Below are 21,115 nucleotides of genomic sequence, written 5' to 3'. Positions count from 1 at the left end.
AGGGGTTAGGCACCACTAAGGGAGGGTTAGGGTTAGGAACTCCCGGGAGGAGGTTAGGGTTAGGCACCACTAAGGGAGGGTTAGGGTTAGGCACTCCCGGGGGGAGGTTAGGGTTAGGCACCACTAAGGGAGGGTTATGGGTAGGCACTCCCAGGGGGAGGTTAGGGTTAGGCACCACTAAGGGAGGATTAGGGTTAGGGGAGCCAGGAGAGGTTAGCATACCTACCAGGCTCTGTCGGGATTTTCAGCCTGTCGGGCAGCCGCTGTCGGGATTTGAGCCACCGTTATTTCAATCCCATTCCCTTAAAATAATGTTTTCTTCACAAATCATTCAGATATATAGAATATTACAGGGGATGTGTTGTATTGTCTCTGATCGATACATGATCACAATATATACATGTTGTTCTGTGGATAATAAGCCAATGATTAGTCCAACATAACATGTAAAGCAGTTGGTCTTATGAATGATGTGGTTTCCTTTGTTCTCTGTAATGTTGAATGGTATAAACTCGTCCAACGCAGCACGTTCCATCAGCGAAGATTCAGATTGTGAACCTTTTCCAGAAATCTAAAAGACAGAAAATATGACATTATTTCCACTTGGCACATACTGACCCATTATCTTGAATCACAGACACATTTTCCATCTTAATTCCAATGTTAACACCCAAGAATTTGAATTTGTCTGGTAGCCAAAAGAAGATGAGTTCATTATACAGACTCCCTCCTCCCACCGTCAGCCCTTTGCATTGTGTTACTTTACAGTACAGAAAACTGGGAATATCCGAGTTTAGGGGTACTGAGTCGAACCAAGTGCAAGTTCTGAATCACTTTGGGGTTCGAAGTTGAACCAACTTCTGGATCGGTTTTGTGGTCAGCTCAGAACTCAGTTTTACAAACCAAACTTTTGGATTGCATGTAAACAGGTCCACGTCACATGATTTTAGCTATTTTTTTATTTATTTAAAAAAAATAAAACCCTTGCATCTGCGCATAACTCTACAATACAGCCATCAAGGCTCATGCTTGCAAAATATTTTAATCAGGCTGGGATATATTGTGCCTTTGGACACATAGAACTAACAATTCTGGTACATAAAGGTTTTCACTTTCTTGTGTGTCCTCTGGTAGCTAAGACTAATGGAACCTTAATATCTTTATCAGACAATGATGCATTTACTGTGTATTATAGATATTGTGTGGGCATCCTATCAGGATGTAGTCAGCATCCCGACAGACAGGATGCCGACAGATTGCGCTGTCAGGGGGGGGGGTTTGTGATAGGCTGTGAGAGGGGTTGGTTAGGGTAAGGGTGGGTTAGGGTAAGGGTTATAATACTTACAACAGAGGTTCCCAAACACGGTCCTCATGGATCCCCAACAGTTCAGGTGTTAGAGTTATCCATGGTTGAGCACAAGGGGTTAAATCAAATTGACTGAGGTACTAAGAAAGTCACCTGTGCTCAACCACGGATATCTCTAACACCTGAACTGTTGGGGAGCCTTGAGGACCGTGTTTGGGAACCTCTGACTTACAAACATATATCAGTATTTTGACTGTCGGGATCCCATGCCCAAGCCATACTATCAATGCCTAACAGCTCCATCAGTGATAAAGGTTAAGGACCTCTTTAGGCAACTGATAGTGGCAGCTCCGTCCCACGACACAGGCCTGATTCAGAGACGGATGCATTGCCGATATGTATGACATTGAGCTATTATCGGTTGTCTGCGCATGCATCCGAGTCTCACTACGAATGTGGCAAGTTCCATCACCAATGTCACACACAGTAATGATTTATTTGCAAAGTGATTGACAGGCAGGGAGCGTTTATGGGCAGCAACAGGAGAGGGGGGTTGGGGACTCAAATGCCGGTGTGTCATGACCGTTTTCCAGGCATGTTTCTGCCTGTGGCTGCAATTCCGTATGTGGTAAATATGACTCTGGCGCCTCTGTATATTGTAAGCTCTACTGGAGCTGGGACTGATGCGGATGGACAAATATTATCTGTAAAGCGCCGCGGAATATGTGTGTGCGTTATATAAATATCTGGTGACAAATAAATATTGTTCTGCATGAAGCTCCTTAATATTCAGCGATTACAATCATCCCAAGAATAAATAACATGTACAATACATGGCCTCTGCCTTATGTAGCCTCATAAATTATAACTGTTCACGTCTGGATGTGCTCAGCCTATTCCTGCCCATCTTACAGACATACAGTCTTTACAAAACAGATAAGACAGAAACGGTAACAGAGCGTGAAACACGGTGTTAAGAAGAGCAAACTGAGCGTAACAAGGTGATCCCTATACACAGAATATATATATATTATGTGTGTGTATGTATATATATACTGTGGTAAGACCAGAATTAGTTTTATTGTGAAGAAATAAAATGAAAATCATAAACATAAATCCTAGCCCATCTGTGCACTAACTAGACAAAACTTCCCTCTCTCAAAATTGTAGAGCCTACTGCCTTCACCACAAACATACGCATATGCACATTACTTACAAGAAGTATATCACAATATCTCTGAACAAGCCTTCCTGCTTGTTCTTCCCCCAAGTGAGGGACACTGAGCCTGACACAGCTTATATGAGCCTCTTCCAGGTGCAATCACTATGCAGCCTGCTCCCAAGCTGAAAGGTTCAAATGCCTAAAATGGCCCTGTGGATAGAGCCCTCCCTTCTCTCTAACATCCACACCACCAGGACCCTTTTGTCTGGCAAGCCAAGAACTCCAACAAATCAGAATCAGACTTTTCCTGGGGGTTTAAAAGACATAGGTCTGAAACCTTGGACACATGTATACTCCATTTAGCTCTTCACCTGTGTTTCTCTCATCATACACATACACACACTCCTGGGGTCACATACACAGTATATGAACAACTGATAACTTTACAGAGCACTATACAAAAGGAGTCACACAAATTAGATAATACATAGAAGAAAATAACTCATAAAGCCTATATTGAATCATACAGTACACTTGTTACTTACCTGTCTTCTTTAGCCCACAAAAAATAAATTGTAGTATGAACACAGCCAATGGAGTCTAAACAACACAATAAGAAAATTGGAAATTTAATGTGATTATAATTATAATTGTCCATTGTGTTAGTAAGACATGTTCTGTATACACTGATGCAGTGTATTGGAGATTGCTAACACAGCAGCATTTCCAGACATGCCCATGACCCTCCCACAACATGCCCATGGCCCTCCCACAACATGCCAATGACCCTCCCACAACACACCCATGACCCTCCCACAACACACCCATGACCCGCCCACAACATACCCATGACCCTCCCACAACATGTCCATGACCCTCCCACAACACGCCCATGACCCTCCCACAACAATGATAGATCTTTGCTTCTATACAGAACATAACAGTATATTACAGTATATATCCCATATAAATAAATGTCCTAAGAAATGTAATTTGTTATTGTTGCTATCTTGGTGTCAATCCATACCAGGCTCGCAGATACTTCATATGGTATAAACACAGGGCACATACCAGGCTCGCAGATACTTCATATGGTATTAACACAGGGCACATACCAGGCTCGCAGATACTTCATATGCTATAAACACAGGGCACATACCAGGCTAGCAGATACTTCATATGGTATAAACACAGGGCACATTCCAGGCTAGCAGATACTTCATATGGTATAAACAGGGCACATACCAGGCTAGCAGATACTTCATATGGTATAAACACAGGGCACATACCAGGCTCGCAGATACTTCATATGGTACACACACAGGGCACATACAAGGCTAGCAGGTACTTCACATGGTATAAACACAGGGCACATACCAGGCTTGCAGATACTTCATATGGTACAAACACAGGGCACATACCAGGATTGCAGATACTTCATATGGTATAAACACAGGGCACATACCAGGCTCGCAGATACTTCATATGGTACACACACAGGGCACATACCAGGCTCGCAGATACTTCATATTGTACAAACACAGGGCACATACCAGGCTTGCAGATACTTCATATGGTATAAACACAGGGCACATACCAGGCTCGCAGATACTTCATATGGTATAAACACAGGGCACATACCAGGCTCGCAGATACTTCATATGGTATAAACACAGGGCACATACCAGGCTAGCAGATACTTCATATGGTATAAACACAGGGCACATACCAGGCTAGCAGATACTTCATGTGGTATAAACAGGGCACATACCAGGCTAGCAGATACTTCATATGGTATAAACACAGGGCACATACCAGGCTCGCAGATACTTCATATGGTACACACACAGGGCACATACCAGGCTAGCAGATACTTCATATGGTACGCACACAGGGCACATACCAGGCTAGCAGATACTTCATATGGTATAAACACAGGGCACATACCAGGCTCGCAGATACTTCATATGGTATAAACACAGGGCACATACCAGGCTCGCAGATACTTCATATGGTACACACACAGGGCACATACCAGGCTAGCAGATAATTCATATGGTATAAACACAGGGCACATACCAGGCTTGCAGATACTTCATATGGTACAAACACAGGGCACATACCAGGATTGCAGATACTTCATATGGTATAAACACAGGCCACATACCAGGCTCGCAGATACTTCATATGGTACAAACACAGGGCACATACCAGGATTGCAGATACTTCATATGGTATAAACACAGGGCACATACCAGGCTCGCAGATACTTCATATGGTACACACACAGGGCACATACCAGGCTCGCAGATACTTCATATGGTACACACACAGGGCACATACCAGGCTAGCAGATACTTCATATGGTATAAACACAGGGCACATACCAGGCTCGCAGATACTTCATATGGTACACACACAGGGCACATACCAGGCTAGCAGATACTTCATATGGTATAAACACAGGGCACATACCAGGCTCGCAGATACTTTATATGGTATAAACTAGGGGTGTGCACCGGCCTCTTTTCGTGTTTGGGTTTTGGATCTGGATCTTTCTTCGTGTTTTGGATCTGGATTGGTTTTGCCAAAACCACCCTTCCGTGTTTTGGGTTCTGGGTTTTGTGTTTTGGATCTGTATTTTTTTTTTAAAAAGCATAAAAACAGCTAAAATCACAGAATTTGTAGGTTTTTCTGATCCTATGCTATTATTAACCTCAATAACCTTAATTTCCACTCATTTCCAGTCTATTCTGAACACCTCACACCTCACAATAGTGTTTTTATGTCCAAAAGGTTGCACCGAGGTAGCTGGATGACTATGCTAAGCTACACGAGTGGGCAGCACAAACACGAGACCCATCTAGGAGTGACACTGCAGTGGCAGACAGGATGGCAGTTAGAAAAACTAGGCCCCAAACTGTACATAATGCAAAGACAAAAAAGAGGTGCAAGATGGAATTGTCCTTGGGCCCTCCCACCCACCCACCCTTATGTTGTATAAACAGGACATGCACACTTTAACAAATCAATCATTTCAGCGCCAGGGTCTGCCACACAACTGTGGCTGAAATGATTGGTTCGTTTGGGCCCCCACAAAACAAGCTGGCAATTAATGTGTCCCTGCACAAACTTGCTCTACGGAGGCAAGATGTCATCCTCATCCTCCTCATCCACCGATTCCTCACCCTCTTCAGTGTGTACATCCTCATCCTCACAAAGTATTAACTCGTCCCCACTTGAATCCACCACCACAGGTCCCTCTGTACCTTCTGGAGGCTGGTCTCCCTGGAAGAGCTGATAATTCATTTTGATGAACATCATCTTCTCCACATTCTGTGGAAGCAACCTCCTACGCCTTTCGCTGACAAGGTTCCCGGCTGCACTAAACACTCTTTCGGAGTACACACTGGAGGGGGGGCAACTCAGGTAAAATAGAGCCAGTTTGTACAGGGGCCTCCAAATTGCCTCTTTTTCCTGCCAGTACAGGTATGGACTGTCTGACATGCCTACTAGGATGCTGTCACCGATGTAATCCTCCACCATTCTGACAATGGTGACAGTATCTTATGCAGTGACAGTAGACATGTCAGAAATTGTTGCCAGGTCCTTCAGTCCGGACCAGATGTCCAAACTTGGTCCTGCCTGCCCTGCATCACCGCCAGCGGGTTGCTTAGGATACCTAAGTTTTTTCCTGGCAGCCCCAGTTGCGGGATAAAATGAAGAAGGAGCCGTTGACGTGTCACGTTCCGCTTCAGCTGACAGTGTGTTCACCAGCAGGTCTTTGCACCTCTGCAGGCTTGTGTCGGCCGGAAAGAGAGACACCACATAGGCTTTAAACCTAGGATCGAGCACGGTGGCCAAAATGTAGTGGTCTGATTTCAACAGATTGACCACCCTGGAATCCTGGCAAAGCGAATGAAGGGCTTCATCCACAAGTCCAACATGCTGAGCGGAATCGCTCCGTCTTAGCTCCTCCTTCACTTTCTCCAGCTGCTTCTGCAAAAGCCTGATGAGGGGAATGACCTGACTCAAGCTGGCAGTGTCTGAACTGACTTTACGTGTGGCAAGTTCGAAGGGCTGGAGAACCTTGCACAACACGGAAATCATTCTCCACTGCGCTTGAGTCAGGTGCATACCCCCTCCTTTGCCTATGTCATAGGTGGATGTATAGGCTTGTATGGCCTTTTGCTGCTCCTCCATCCTCTGAAGCATATAGAGGGTTGAGTTCCACCGCATCACAACCTCTTGCTTCAGGTGATGGCGGGGCAAGTTCAAGAGTGTTTGCTGGCGCTCCAGTCTTCGGCACGCAGTCGCTGAATGGCGAAAGTGGCCAGAAATTTTTCGGGCCACCCAAAGCGTCTCCTGCACGCCCCTGTCGCTTTTCAGAAAATTCTGCACCACCAAGTTTATTGTGTGAGCAAAACATGAGATGTGCTGGAATTTGCCCAGATGTAATGCCCGCACAATATTGGTGGCGTTGTCAGATATCACAAATCCCCAGGAGAGTCTAAGTGGGGTAAGCCACTGGGCGATGATTTCCCTCAGTTTCTCTAAGAGGTTGTCGGCGGTGTGCCTCTTACTGAAACCGGTGATACACAGCGTAGCCTGCCTTGTAACGAGCTGGCGTTTCTGAGATGCTGCTACTGGTGACGCTGCTGCTGTTGCTGCGTAAGGTGATACATCTACCCAGTGGGCTGTCACAGTCATATAGTCCTTAGTCTGCCCTGTTCCACTTGTCCACATGTCCGTGGTTAAGTGGACATTGTGTACAACTGCATTTTTCATGACACTGAGGACACTTTTTCTGACGTTTCTGTACAGTCTCGGTATCGCCTGCCTAGTGAAGTGGAATCTAGACGGGATTTGGAACCGGGGACACACTACCTCTATCAATTGTCTAAATCCCACTGCACTAATGGCGGATACCGGACGCACGTCTAACACCAACATAGCAGTCAAGGCCTCAGTTATACGTTTTGCTTCAGGATGACTGCTGTCGTACTTCATCCTCCTCACTAAGGACTGTTGGAGGGTCAATTGTTTAGTAAAAGTAGTGGTGTTCCTACTTCCTCTCTGGGATGACAAACGACTCCCAGCAGCAGCAACAGCAGCAGCGGCAGCAGTAGGCGTAGCAATGCAGGATCCTCCGGAGGAATCCCGGATAGGAGAGTCAGTCATGCCAGTGACATGGCCTGCAGGACTACTTCTGATCCTGACTAAGGAGGAAATTGACGAGGAGGGAGTTGACGGTGTGGTTTGCAGGCACTTGGATACAACAGGACAATGGGATTTAGGTGTCCCTGGACTGCTTACGGTCTTAGCCAAAGTTTCTGAACTTGACAGTAACTTTTTATGAATGCGCTGCAGGTGCCGTATAAGGGAGGATGTTCCTAGGTGGTTGACGTCCCTACCCCTACTTATTTCACCTTTACATATGGTACATATGGCAAGACAGTTGTTGTCCGGATTTGGATAGAAATATTGCCAGACCAAAGAGGTGGAATGTTTGGTCTTCTGCCCAGGCATGACCGTGATGGGCTTTTTCATCCCACGGACAACAACTGTCTCCCCCGGAGCCTGATTTAAACAAACCACATCACCATCAGAATCCTCCTCGCCAACTTCCTCCTCAGCGCCAGCTACACCAGTATCCTCATCCTGTTGTACTTCAACAGTGACATCTTCAATTTGCATATCAGCAAGTGGACTGTGGGTGCTCCTTTCAGCACTTGCAGGGGGCGTGCAAATGGTGGAAAGAGCCACCTCTTCCCGTCCAGTGCTGGGAAGGTCAGGCATCGCAACCACCACCACACTTGGACTTTGTGATATCTTCTTAGAAAGCACAGTTCTTCGCTTTGCTTTTGCCAGCTTAACTCTTTTGATTTTTTTAGTGGGAGGAGGGCTTCCATCGTCATGTGAAGCTGAACCACTAGTCATGAACATACTAGGGATCGACCTTAGCCGTTCCTTGCCACTCCGTGTCGTAAATGGCATATTGGCAAGTTTACGTTTCTCTTCAGCTGATTTAAATGTCTTTTTCAAGGTCATTTTCCTGAACTTTGCCATTTGGGACTGTATGTGCCCTCTACTATGACATTGGGCATCGGCCTTGGCAGACGACATTGATGGCATGTTATTGTCTATGTCATGACTAGTGGCAGCAGCTTCAGCACTAGGAGGAAGTGGTTCTTGATCTTTCTCTATTTTATTTTTATCGGAGAAAGTTTGGTCCTCCATTTATGTTATATCGATCTGATATATACGTGCGGCTAAACACAGAAAATAATTTTTTTTTTGGTTTGGACTGGAGTGTACTTTCGGGGGTTACAGCACCCTTAACGGTCAAGCCAGCCGGCCCTTTACTTATGACACAGGCGCACGCTTGGCACTACTTTGTTGATGCACGTGCGGCTACTGCGCACACAATTCACAAACACAGAAAATAATTTTTTTTTTGGTTTGGACTGGAGTGTACTTTGGGGGTTACAGCACCCTTTAACGGTCAAGCCAGCCGGCCCTTTACTTATGACACAGGCGCACGCTTGGCACTACTTTGTTGATGCACGTGCGGCTACTGCGCACACAATTCACAAACAAAGAAAATAATTTTTTTTTTGGTTTGGACTGGAGTGTACTTTGGGGGTTACAGCAGCCTTTAATGGTCAAGCCAGTCGGCCCTTTACTTATGACACAGGTGCACGCTTGGCACTACTTTGTTGATGCACGTGCGGCTACTGCGCACACAATTCACAAACACAGAAAATAATATTTTTTTTGGTTTGGACTGGAGTGTACTTTCGGGGGTTACAGCACCCTTAACGGTCAAGCCAGCCGGCCCTTTACTTATGACACAGGTGCACGCTTGGCACGACTTTGTTGATGCACGTGCGGCTACTGCGCACACAATTCACAAACACAGAAAATAATTTTTTTTTTGGTTTGGACTGGAGTGTACTTTCGGGGGTTACAGCACCCTTAACGGTCAAGCCAGCTAGCCCTTTACTTATGACACAGGCGCACGCTTGCCACTACTTTGTTGATGCATGTGCGGCTACTGCGCACACAATTCACAAACACAGAAAATAATTTTTTTTTGGTTTGGACTGGAGTGTACTTTGGGGGTTACAGCACCCTTTAAAGCCAGCCGGCCCTTTACTTATGACACAGGCGCACACTTGGCACGACTTTGTTGATGCACGTGCGGCTACTGCGCACACAATTCACAAACACAGAAAATAATTATTTTTTTGGTTTGGACTGGAGTGTACTTTGGGGGTTACAGCACCCTTTAACGGTCAAGCCAGCCGGCCCTTTACTTATGACACAGGCGCACGCTTGGCACTACTTTGTTGATGCACGTGCGGCTACTGCGCACACAATTCACAAACACAGAAAATATATTATTTTTTTAGCACTTGGGGGGAGCACCCCTGATGGACAGAGCACCCCCTGGACAACACTACAGCACCCCTTTAGGACTGGGACACTGCACAGGACTTTGGAGTGGACACAGCCCCTATGGAGAACTGACTGCACAACACAGTCCAGCCAGCCCCTATGGACTTTGAAGTAGTGGACACAGCCCCTATTAACAACAGCAGCACAGCACAACACTACACTGCACTACACTACACTACACAACACAGCCAGCCCCTATGGACTTTGAAGTAGTGGACAACAGCAGCACTACACTACACTACACAGCCATAACTCCCACCCTCCCTCTTCACTGTCCACAGCCGAGTGAGAAAATGGCGCCGACGCGGGTACCTTATATAGGATCCAAAACCCGCGAGACTCGGAAGGCGGGATGATGACGTTTTGCCTCGTTTTCAGATCTGAGTCAGGCGGGAAAAGTCGAGCCTGACTCGGATCGGACTCGGATCGGGGGGGCTCGGGGGGGTTCGGATTTCAGAAATCTGAACCCGCACACCCCTAGTATAAACACAGGGCACATACCAGGCTCACAGATACTTCATATGGTACACACACAGGGTACATACCAGGCTAGCAGATACTTCATATGGTATAAACACAGGGCACATACCAGGCTTGCAGATACTTCATATGGTATAAACACAGGGCACATACCAGGCTCACAGATACTTCATATGGTACACACACAGGGTACATACCAGGCTAGCAGATACTTCATATGGTATAAACACAGGGCACATACCAGGCTTGCAGATACTTCATATGGTATAAACACAGGGCACATACCAGGCTCGCAGATACTTCATATGGTATAAACACAGGGCACATACCAGGCTCGCAGATATTTCATATGGTATAATCAGGGCACATACCAGGCTCGCAGATACTTCATATTGTACACACACAGGGCACATACCAGGCTAGCAGATACTTCATATGGTACAAACACAGGGCACATACCAGGCTCGCAGATACTTCATATGGTACAAACACAGGGCACATACCAGGCTCGCAGATACTTCATATGGTACAAACACAGGGCACATACCAGGCTCGCAGATACTTCATATTGTACACACACAGGGCACATATCAGAAGCACAGATGGAGATAGGAGAACTGATAAGGAGGCTGTCTTATTACCTATCTGTCACTTGTTACAGTGCTCAGTTAAATATTTATGTAATGATTGAAATGTCCGTCCAGTTTAGATTTATGTGAATTCTTCATTAATTCCAAAACCTACTCACTGTGACATCCCAGTATATTAACTGACTATATCATTGATTATACATATTAGCTGGTGACGTCAGGGCGAATGAGGGGGATTTATCAAATCTTGAAGAGAGAGAAAGTGGTGAAGTTGCCTGTACAGAACCAACCAATCATCTTCTAAGTGTCATTTTACACATTGTGCTAGAAAATAACAGGTAGAAGCTGATTGGCTGCTATATGCAACTTCTCAACTGTGCCCCTCATTATACATTAGGTGACATCACTAAGTATATATATATATATATATATATATATATAAATAAAAAATTAGTTGATGGCATCACTGAGTATATGTTATGTGGTGACATCATCACTAGTCACTATGTCTACATATAGACGTTCGGTATTGGACTGGTACTTATATAAATATTACTGTACATATTTATGGATATTCCTGAATTAATAGTTAAACAACATAGATAAGTGATACATGTGTTTTCTATACTCACCAGGATAAGAATCTCTTCCGCTTTCTGTGAACCTACAGATCAGAAGGAAATTTGTGATATGAAAGTAGGACTCCAGATAGGATGAGATATTACGTGTTCTCTGTATGCTCTTATTACATTGGCTATCTTGTACTGATCATTAAAGAAGTAAAAGGTTCGCCAGTGACATGCTGTCAGCAATAGCAAGCAGGGAGGATCAGGAGAAAACAGAAGGGAATAAGAGGGAGCAGGAGGAAACAGGAGTGTGCAGGAGGAAACAGGAGTGTGCAGGAGGAAACAGGAGTGTGCAGGAGGACACAGGAGGGAGCAGGTGGGATTAGGACAGAGCAGGATAGAGTGGGAGGGAACAGGTGGAATCAGTACAGAGCAGGTGGGATCAGGTGGGATCAGAACAGAGCAAGAGGGAGCAGGTGGGATCAGGACAGAGCAGGAGGGAGCAGGTGGGATCAGGACAGAGCAGGAGGGAGCAGGTGGGCTCAGGACATTGCAGGAGGGGGCAGGTGGGATCAGAACAGAGAAAGAGGGAGTAGGTGGGATCAGGACAGAGCAGGAGGGAGCAGGTGGGATCAGGACAGAGCAGGATAGAGGAGAAGAGAGCTAGATGGAGCTCAGTAGAGTACAGAACAAGCAGATGGACAAGCTGCCAGACCTCTTGAATGAGTGATCCAGGTAAATTTGAGTTTTGAGGTAAGTTATACTTTAGGTACAAACATTCTATTTTATAGGCCAATAAACCCAAAGTACAAAGGAATACATACTAAACTACAGTCACAAATATATATTTAAACTTTCAGGAGCTTTTCCAAGCTAAATGTATTTAATATATAGCTGTGGAGAATCCAGATTAACCTGCCACTTTGTCATACAATTTATCATTAATACCATTTAATTTCCCACAGGATGTTCCTATCTAGGTTGCTCCCTCCCCACATCCCTCTTGGTGTCATGTTGTTATACAGTAGTTACTGGGAAGTGTTTGGTTATTTCATTTTGGATGGTTGTAAATGTTATAGATCTTGGTAAACTGATGTCTGATTCCTTAATTTCTACCTAGACCATAAGTATCTAAACTGAGAGAGCTCCTGAGATAAAGGGGAGATCACTGCTGGGGCACTGCTGGAGGGATCACTACTGGGGCACTGCTGGGGGGGAGATCACTGCTAGGGGCACTGCTGGGGGGGATATCACTACTGGGGGCACTGCTGGGGGGGAGATCACTGCTGGGGGCACTGTTGGGGGGGAGATTACTACTGGGGGCACTGCTGGGAGGGAGATCACTACTGGGGCACTGCTGGGAGGGAGATCACTACTGGGGGCACTGCTGGGAGGGAGATCACTACTGGGGGGCACTACTGGGGAGGAGACAACTACTGGGGGCACTCCTGGGGGGGAGATCACTACTGGGGGCACTGCTGGGGGGTGATCACTACTGGGTAGATCACTACTGGGGGCACTGCTGGGGGGAGATCACTACTGGGGGAACTGCTGGGGGGAGATCACTACTGGGGCACTGCTGGGAGGGAGATCACTACTGGGGGCACTGCTGGGGGGAGATCACTACTGGGGGCACTGCTGGGGGGTTATCACTACTGGGGGCACTGCTGGGGGGTTATCACTACTGGGTGCACTGCTGGGGGGGAGATCACTACTGTGGGCACTGCTGGGGGGGAGATCACTACTGGGGGCACTGCTGGGGGGGAGATCACTACTGGGGGCACTGCTGGGGGGGAGATCACTACTGGGGGCACTGCTGGGGAGAGATCACTACTGGGGGCACTGCTGGGGGGGAGATCACTACTGGGTGCACTGCTGGGGGGTGATCACTAATTGGGGCACTGCTGGGGGGAGATCACTACTGGGGGCACTGCTGGGGGGAGATCACTACTGGGGGCACTGCTGGGGGGAGATCACTACTGGGGGCATGACTGGGGGGGAGATCACTACTACAATGCCTTTGCAGTAGGTGTAGGTGGGTCTACAACTGCATTATATAAGGGGCACTGCATAGGAGGACTACTACTGGGGGCACTGCATAGGGTCCACTACTGGGGGCACTGTATAAAAGCTTGTGAAGCTATACAAGGGTGAAGAAATGCCTAGGGTGCCAAGAAACCTTGCACCGGCCCTGGCTCGGAGGATGAACCTATCTGGTACATTACTGTAGCTTCAGTCTTGTCTTAGTAAGAACCTTGGAGTGAGAATCAGTGACAAGATAACTTCACCGCATCGGAGCTGTATGAGGCTGTCGGGCCAAGCGGCTTCTCTCACCATTAAGTTTCCGTGACCGCACCGGCTGTTTAGCAACATGAAACACAGGACGCTATACATGAATGGTTAGACAGCACTTACCTATATCGATGTAGAAAGCCTGGTTAATGATAGATAATATGTCTTGCAGCTTCTCATTCATGTGGTCACGTGCACTTTCCTGTTTCTCCTCCTCGCTGAAGAGAAAGAGATCTTGGGCCATTTGCTGAATCTGAGGCTGATCTTGGAGTATCCTCTGCTTTTCCAATGTAGAGCTGGAATCCAAGTCATCGGCCACTACAATCACCTTACTCTTCCCTATAAAGAATAGAGCTGCTATTACCATATTGCCACTTACACCAGTCACCCCAATACACTGTACGGCACACCGTTCCCGGAGGAGAGGATTCCATATTACTCTACTTTGTGATATTTCATAACAAAAGCATCAAACAATTTTTCATATAACAAAAAAATGTATACAGTATAAACTGTTTAAATAGCCTCACTATTACAGATAGATAGCTCAAAGAAACACAAGTCTATTCTTACAGTGCAACATAAAACACTTCATCTCAATACCAAAATATGTCATATATATATATATATATATATATATACATATAAATATAACTGTATAGAACTATCTGTCTGTCTGTCTGTCTCCCACTGCTTATAAACCCTTCCCACTTCATGTGCTGTGAATTGCTGCTTACATTGTAACTTGCTATAGCTGTTACACTGTGAGAATACAGTGGATGGATTAGAGCATAGAGTATCGGGTAAATTTACTAAGGATCGTGATGGTCTGAGATCACATTCAGGGGTGTGTTTGGCAATATTGGGTGTGAAATCATGATTCTCTCTGTAAAACATGGGTGAAAACACAAATAGAAATAAATATCAGCCAATTCCCCCATATTTCCTCAGTCAGGACTGCTTTAGGAGCCAGGTGCTGGTTCATTGAAATGAGGGGAGCCCCATGCCATTTTCCCCCCTATTTCCTGAACTAGGACTGGGTCACAAAGCCCAAAGCTAGTAATGCTTGGGAGGTGGGACTCCATGCTATTTGTTTTTTACCATAAATGTTTACACTATATACATGTACTAGCCTACATGGATCTCACCGATATGTGCAGGCTGCATGTTTGGGAGTGTTTGGCTATGGTCAGACACAGGGAACACGAGCAGGAAACACAATCTCACACACCATCGAAAAATCGATTCAACAAAAACATGATTCTTGGTAAATTTGGTAGTTTCGGCTGACAAATCTCTCCGTGTGCCTGCGATTCGGAGCATGTAATTCAGGCAAACTCAAGCAAAACACGATTCTTAGTAAATGTACCCCTCAGTGTCTTTGGTTGGATCCACTTAATGAATAGCTATAAATAATGTGACTTATCAATTGGAGATGACTCGATAAACAGCAAATGCATAACACAACCTGTCCTACCTCATGTGTGTGATGTGCCTCAGTCTCTCTTACCCAGTATCCTGTGCAGATAGTCCAGCTCCTGAGTATACAGACAGTCCGTCACATCTGTGATATTCACTCTCCCTCTCTTCTTGGAGTGATACAGGATGGCGACATCGCACCTCTGCACCTCCGCGCAGAACTCCCGTTGACCGTTGTTAGTTATGATGAATGGCCGCACTTCTCCGACCACCCTACGCGATGATGTGAGAAAGTCTTGGAGAAAACCGTAACTACTCGCTCCTTCCCGGGAAAGTATCCCAACAACTTTAGTTTTTCTTATTTGTATTCTAAGAAGTTTGTATGGAAGAGATGAACAATTCCTGATAAGTGTGTTCCAGATGCGAAGAATCAATGTCAGACACATTCTGTTCTGAAAAGGAAACAGAAATTTAATTACAATAATTTCTTTTTTGGTTTGGACTGGAGTGTACTTTGGGGGTTACAGCACCCTTTAAAGCCAGCCGGCCCTTTACTTATGACACAGGCGCACGCTTGGCACTACTTTGTTGATGCACGTGCGGCTACTGCGCACACAATTCACAAACACAGAAAATAATTATTTTTTTGGTTTGGACTGGAGTGTACTTTGGGGGTTACAGCACCCTTTAACGGTCAAGCCAGCCGGCCCTTTACTTATGACAAAGGCGCACGCTTGGCACTACTTTGTTGATGCACGTGCGGCTACTGCGCACACAATTCACAAACACAGAAAATATATTATTTTTTTAGCACTTGGGGGGAGCACCCCTGATGGACAGAGCACCCCCTTGACAACACTACAGCACCCCTTTAGGACTGGGACACTGCACAGGACTTTGGAGTGGACACAGCCCCTATGGAGAACTGACTGCACAACACAGTCCAGCCAGCCACTATGGACTTTGAAGTAGTGGACACAGCCCCTATTAACAACAGCAGCACAGCACAACACTACACTGCACTACACTACACAACACAGCCAGCCCCTATGGACTTTGAAGTAGTGGACAACAGCAGCACTACACTACACTACACAGCCATAACTCCCACCCTCCCTCTTCACTGTCCACAGCCGAGTGAGAAAATGGCGCCGACGCGGGTACCTTATATAGGATCCAAAACCCGCGAGACTCGGAAGGCGGGATGATGACGTTTTGCCTCGTTTTCAGATCTGAGTCAGGCGGGAAAAGTCGAGCCTGACTCGGATCGGACTCGGATCGGTGGGGCTCGGGGGGGTTCGGATTTCAGAAATCCGAACCCGCACACCCCTAGTATAAACACAGGGCACATACCAGGCTCACAGATACTTCATATGGTACACACACAGGGCACATACCAGGCTCGCAGATACTTCATATGGTATAAACACAGGGCACATACCAGGCTCGCAGATACTTCATATGGTATAAACACAGGGCACATTCCAGGCTCGCAGATACTTCATATGGTACACACACAGGGCACATACCAGGCTAGCAGATACTTCATATGGTATAAACACAGGGCACATACCAGGCTCGCAGATACTTCATATGGTACAAACACAGGGCACATACCAGGATTGCAGATACTTCATATGGTATTAACACAGGGCACATACCAGGCTCGCAGATACTTCATATGGTACACACACAGGGTACATACCAGGCTAGCAGATACTTCATATGGTATAAACACAGGGCACATACCAGGCTTGCAGATACTTCATATGGTATAAACACAGGGCACATACCAGGCTCGCAGATACTTCATATGGTATAAACACAGGGCACATACCAGGCTCGCAGATATTTCATATGGTATAATCAGGGCACATACCAGGCTCGCAGATACTTCATATTGTACACACACAGGGCACATACCAGGCTAGCAGATACTTCATATGGTACAAACACAGGGCACATACCAGGCTCGCAGATACTTCATATGGTACAAACACAGGGCACATACCAGGCTCGCAGATACTTCATATGGTACAAACACAGGGCACATACCAGGCTCGCAGATACTTCATATTGTACACACACAGGGCACATATCAGAAGCACAGATGGAGATAGGAGAACTGATAAGGAGGCTGTCTTATTACCTATCTGTCACTTGTTACAGTGCTCAGTTAAATATTTATGTAATGATTGAAATGTCCGTCCAGTTTAGATTTATGTGAATTCTTCATTAATTCCAAAACCTACTCACTGTGACATCCCAGTATATTAACTGACTATATCATTGATTATACATATTAGCTGGTGACGTCAGGGCGAATGAGGGGGATTTATCAAATCTTGAAGAGAGATAAAGTGGTGAAGTTGCCAGTACAGAACCAACCAATCATCTTCTAAGTGTCATTTTACACATTGTGCTAGAAAATAACAGGTAGAAGCTGATTGGCTGCTATATGCAACTTCTCAACTGTGCCCCTCATTATACATTAGGTGACATCACTAAGTATATATATAAAAAATTAGTTGATGGCATCACTGAGTATATGTTATGTGGTGACATCATCACTAGTCACTATGTCTACATATAGACGTTCGGTATTGGACTGGTACTTATATAAATATTACTGTACATATTTATGGATATTCCTGAATTAATAGTTAAACAACATAGATAAGTGATACATCTGTTTTCTATACTCACCAGGATAAGAATCTCTTCCGCTTTCTGTGAACCTACAGATCAGAAGGAAATTTGTGATATGAAAGTAGGACTCCAGATAGGATGAGATATTACGTGTTCTCTGTATGCTCTTATTACATTGGCTATCTTGTACTGATCATTAAAGAAGTAAAAGGTTCGCCAGTGACATGCTGTCAGCAATAGCAAGCAGGGAGGATCAGGAGAAAACAGAAGGGAATAAGAGGGAGCAGGAGGAAACAGGAGTGTGCAGGAGGAAACAGGAGTGTGCAGGAGGAAACAGGAGTGTGCAGGAGGACACAGGAGGGAGCAGGTGGGATTAGGACAGAGCAGGATAGAGTGGGAGGGAACAGGTGGAATCAGTACAGAGCAGGTGGGATCAGGTGGGATCAGAACAGAGCAAGAGGGAGCAGGTGGGATCAGGACAGAGCAGGAGGGAGCAGGTGGGATCAGGACAGAGCAGGAGGGAGCAGGTGGGCTCAGGACATTGCAGGAGGGGGCAGGTGGGATCAGAACAGAGAAAGAGGGAGTAGGTGGGATCAGGACAGAGCAGGAGGGAGCAGGTGGGATCAGGACAGAGCAGGATAGAGGAGAAGAGAGCTAGATGGAGCTCTGTAGAGTACAGAACAAGCAGTTGGACAAGCTGCCAGACCTCTTGAATGAGTGATCCAGGTAAATTTGAGTTTTGAGGTAAGTTATACTTTAGGTACAAACATTCTATTTTATAGGCCAATAAACCCAAAGTACAAAGGAATAAATACTAAACTACAGTCACAAATATATATTTAAACTTTCAGGAGCTTTTCCAAGCTAAATGTATTTAATATATAGCTGTGGAGAATCCAGATTAACCTGCCACTTTGTCATACAATTTATCATTAATACCATTTAATTTCCCACAGGATGTTCCTTTCTAGGTTGCTCCCTCCCCACATCCCTCTTGGTGTCATGTTGTTATACAGTAGTTACTGGGAAGTGTTTGGTTATTTCATTTTGGATGGTTGTAAATGTTATAGATCTTGGTAAACTGATGTCTGATTCCTTAATTTCTACCTAGACCATAAGTATCTAAACTGAGAGAGCTCCTGAGATAAAGGGGAGATCACTGCTGGGGCACTGCTGGAGGGATCACTACTGGGGCACTGCTGGGGGGGAGATCACTGCTAGGGGCACTGCTGGGGGGGATATCACTACTGGGAGCACTGCTGGGGGGGAGATCACTGCTGGGGGCACTGTTGGGGGGGAGATTACTACTGGGGGCACTGCTGGGAGGGAGATCACTACTGGGGGCACTGCTGGGAGGGAGATCACTACTGGGGGCACTGCTGGGAGGGAGATCACTACTGGGGGGCACTACTGGGGAGGAGACAACTACTGGGGGCACTCCTGGGGGGGAGATCACTACTGGGGGCACTGCTGGGGGGTGATCACTACTGGGTAGATCACTACTGGGGGCACTGCTGGGGGGAGATCACTACTGGGGGAACTGCTGGGGGGAGATCACTACTGGGGCACTGCTGGGAGGGAGATCACTACTGGGGGCACTGCTGGGGGGAGATCACTACTGGGGGCACTGCTGGGGGGTTATCACTACTGGGGGCACTGCTGGGGGGTTATCACTACTGGGTGCACTGCTGGGGGGGAGATCACTACTGGGGGCACTGCTGGGGGGGAGATCACTACTGGGGGCACTGCTGGGGGGGAGATCACTACTGGGGGCACTGCTGGGGAGAGATCACTACTGGGGGCACTGCTGGGGGGGAGATCACTACTGGGTGCACTGCTGGGGGGTGATCACTAATGGGGGCACTGCTGGGGGGAGATCACTACTGGGGGCACTGCTGGGGGGAGATCACTACTGGGGGCACTGCTGGGGGGAGATCACTACTGGGGGCATGGCTGGGGGGGAGATCACTACTACAATGCCTTTGCAGTAGGTGTAGGTGGGTCTACAACTGCATTATATAAGGGGCACTGCATAGGAGGACTACTACTGGGGGCACTGCATAGGGGCCACTACTGGGGGCACTGTATAAAAGCTTGTGAAGCTATACAAGGGTGAAGAAATGCCTAGGGTGCCAAGAAACCTTGCACCGGCCCTGGCTCGGAGGATGAACCTATCTGGTACATTACTGTAGCTTCAGTCTTGTCTTAGTAAGAACCTTGGAGTGAGAATCAGTGACAAGATAACTTCACCGCATCGGAGCTGTATGAGGCTGTCGGGCCAAGCGGCTTCTCTCACCATTAAGTTTCCGTGACCGCACCGGCTGTTTAGCAACATGAAACACAGGACGCTATACATGAATGGTTAGACAGCACTTACCTATATCGATGTAGAAAGCCTGGTTAATGATAGATAATATGTCTTGCAGCTTCTCATTCATGTGGTCACGTGCACTTTCCTGTTTCTCCTCCTCGCTGAAGAGAAAGAGATCTTGGGCCATTTGCTGAATCTGAGGCTGATCTTGGAGTATCCTCTGCTTTTCCAATGTAGAGCTGGAATCCAAGTCATCGGCCACTACAATCACCTTACTCTTCCCTATAAAGAATAGAGCTGCTATTACCATATTGCCACTTACACCAGTCACCCCAATACACTGTACGGCACACCGTTCCCGGAGGAGAGGATTCCATATTACTCTACTTTGTGATATTTCATAACAAAAGCATCAAACAATTTTTCATATAACAAAAAAATTTATACAGTATAAACTGTTTAAATAGCCTCACTATTACAGATAGATAGCTCAAAGAAACACAAGTCTATTCTTACAGTGCAACATAAAACACTTCATCTCAATACCAAAATATGTCATATATATATATATATATATATTAGGGGTGAGCGGGTTCGGATTTCTGAAATCCGAACCCCCCCGAGCCCCCCCGATCCGAGTCCGATCCGAGTCAGGCTCGACTTTTCCCGCCTGACTCGGATCTGACATCGAGGCAAAACGTCATCATCCCGCCTTCCGAGTCTCGCGGGTTTTGGATCCTATATAAGGTACCCACGTCGGCGCCATTTTCTCACTCGGCTGTGGACAGTGAAGAGGGAGGGTGGGAGTTAGTGCTGTGTAGTGTAGTGTAGTGTAGTGCTGCTGTTGTCCACTACTTCAAAGTCCATAGGGGCTGGCTG

The 21,115-nt window shown here is 46.4% G+C and overlaps 1 protein-coding gene across 1 annotated transcript in view; it reads right to left on the bottom strand.

Moving 5' to 3' along the window:
* Positions 1–271: 271 nt before the first annotated feature.
* LOC148477396 (uncharacterized) overlaps positions 272–21,115 on the bottom strand; it is a 35,140-nt gene continuing 14,296 nt past the window's right edge. Inside the window, exons 3-9 of the mRNA XM_088456820.1 lie at positions 20,303–20,518; positions 17,983–18,014; positions 15,368–15,728; positions 13,981–14,196; positions 11,632–11,663; positions 3,014–3,068; positions 272–571 (exon numbers count right to left, since the gene is read on the bottom strand). Coding sequence (XP_088312946.1) covers positions 546–571; positions 3,014–3,068; positions 11,632–11,663; positions 13,981–14,196; positions 15,368–15,728; positions 17,983–18,014; positions 20,303–20,518 — 938 coding nt within the window. The 3' untranslated portion in view covers positions 272–545. The remainder of the gene's footprint in view (positions 572–3,013; positions 3,069–11,631; positions 11,664–13,980; positions 14,197–15,367; positions 15,729–17,982; positions 18,015–20,302; positions 20,519–21,115) is intronic.

Source organism: Taudactylus pleione, unplaced genomic scaffold (assembly GCF_031769625.1).
Source record: "Taudactylus pleione unplaced genomic scaffold, aTauple2 ptg000720l, whole genome shotgun sequence".
In the NCBI taxonomy this organism is placed as follows: Eukaryota; Metazoa; Chordata; class Amphibia; order Anura; family Myobatrachidae; genus Taudactylus; species Taudactylus pleione.
This window is presented reverse-complemented; position numbering and strand designations above follow the sequence as displayed.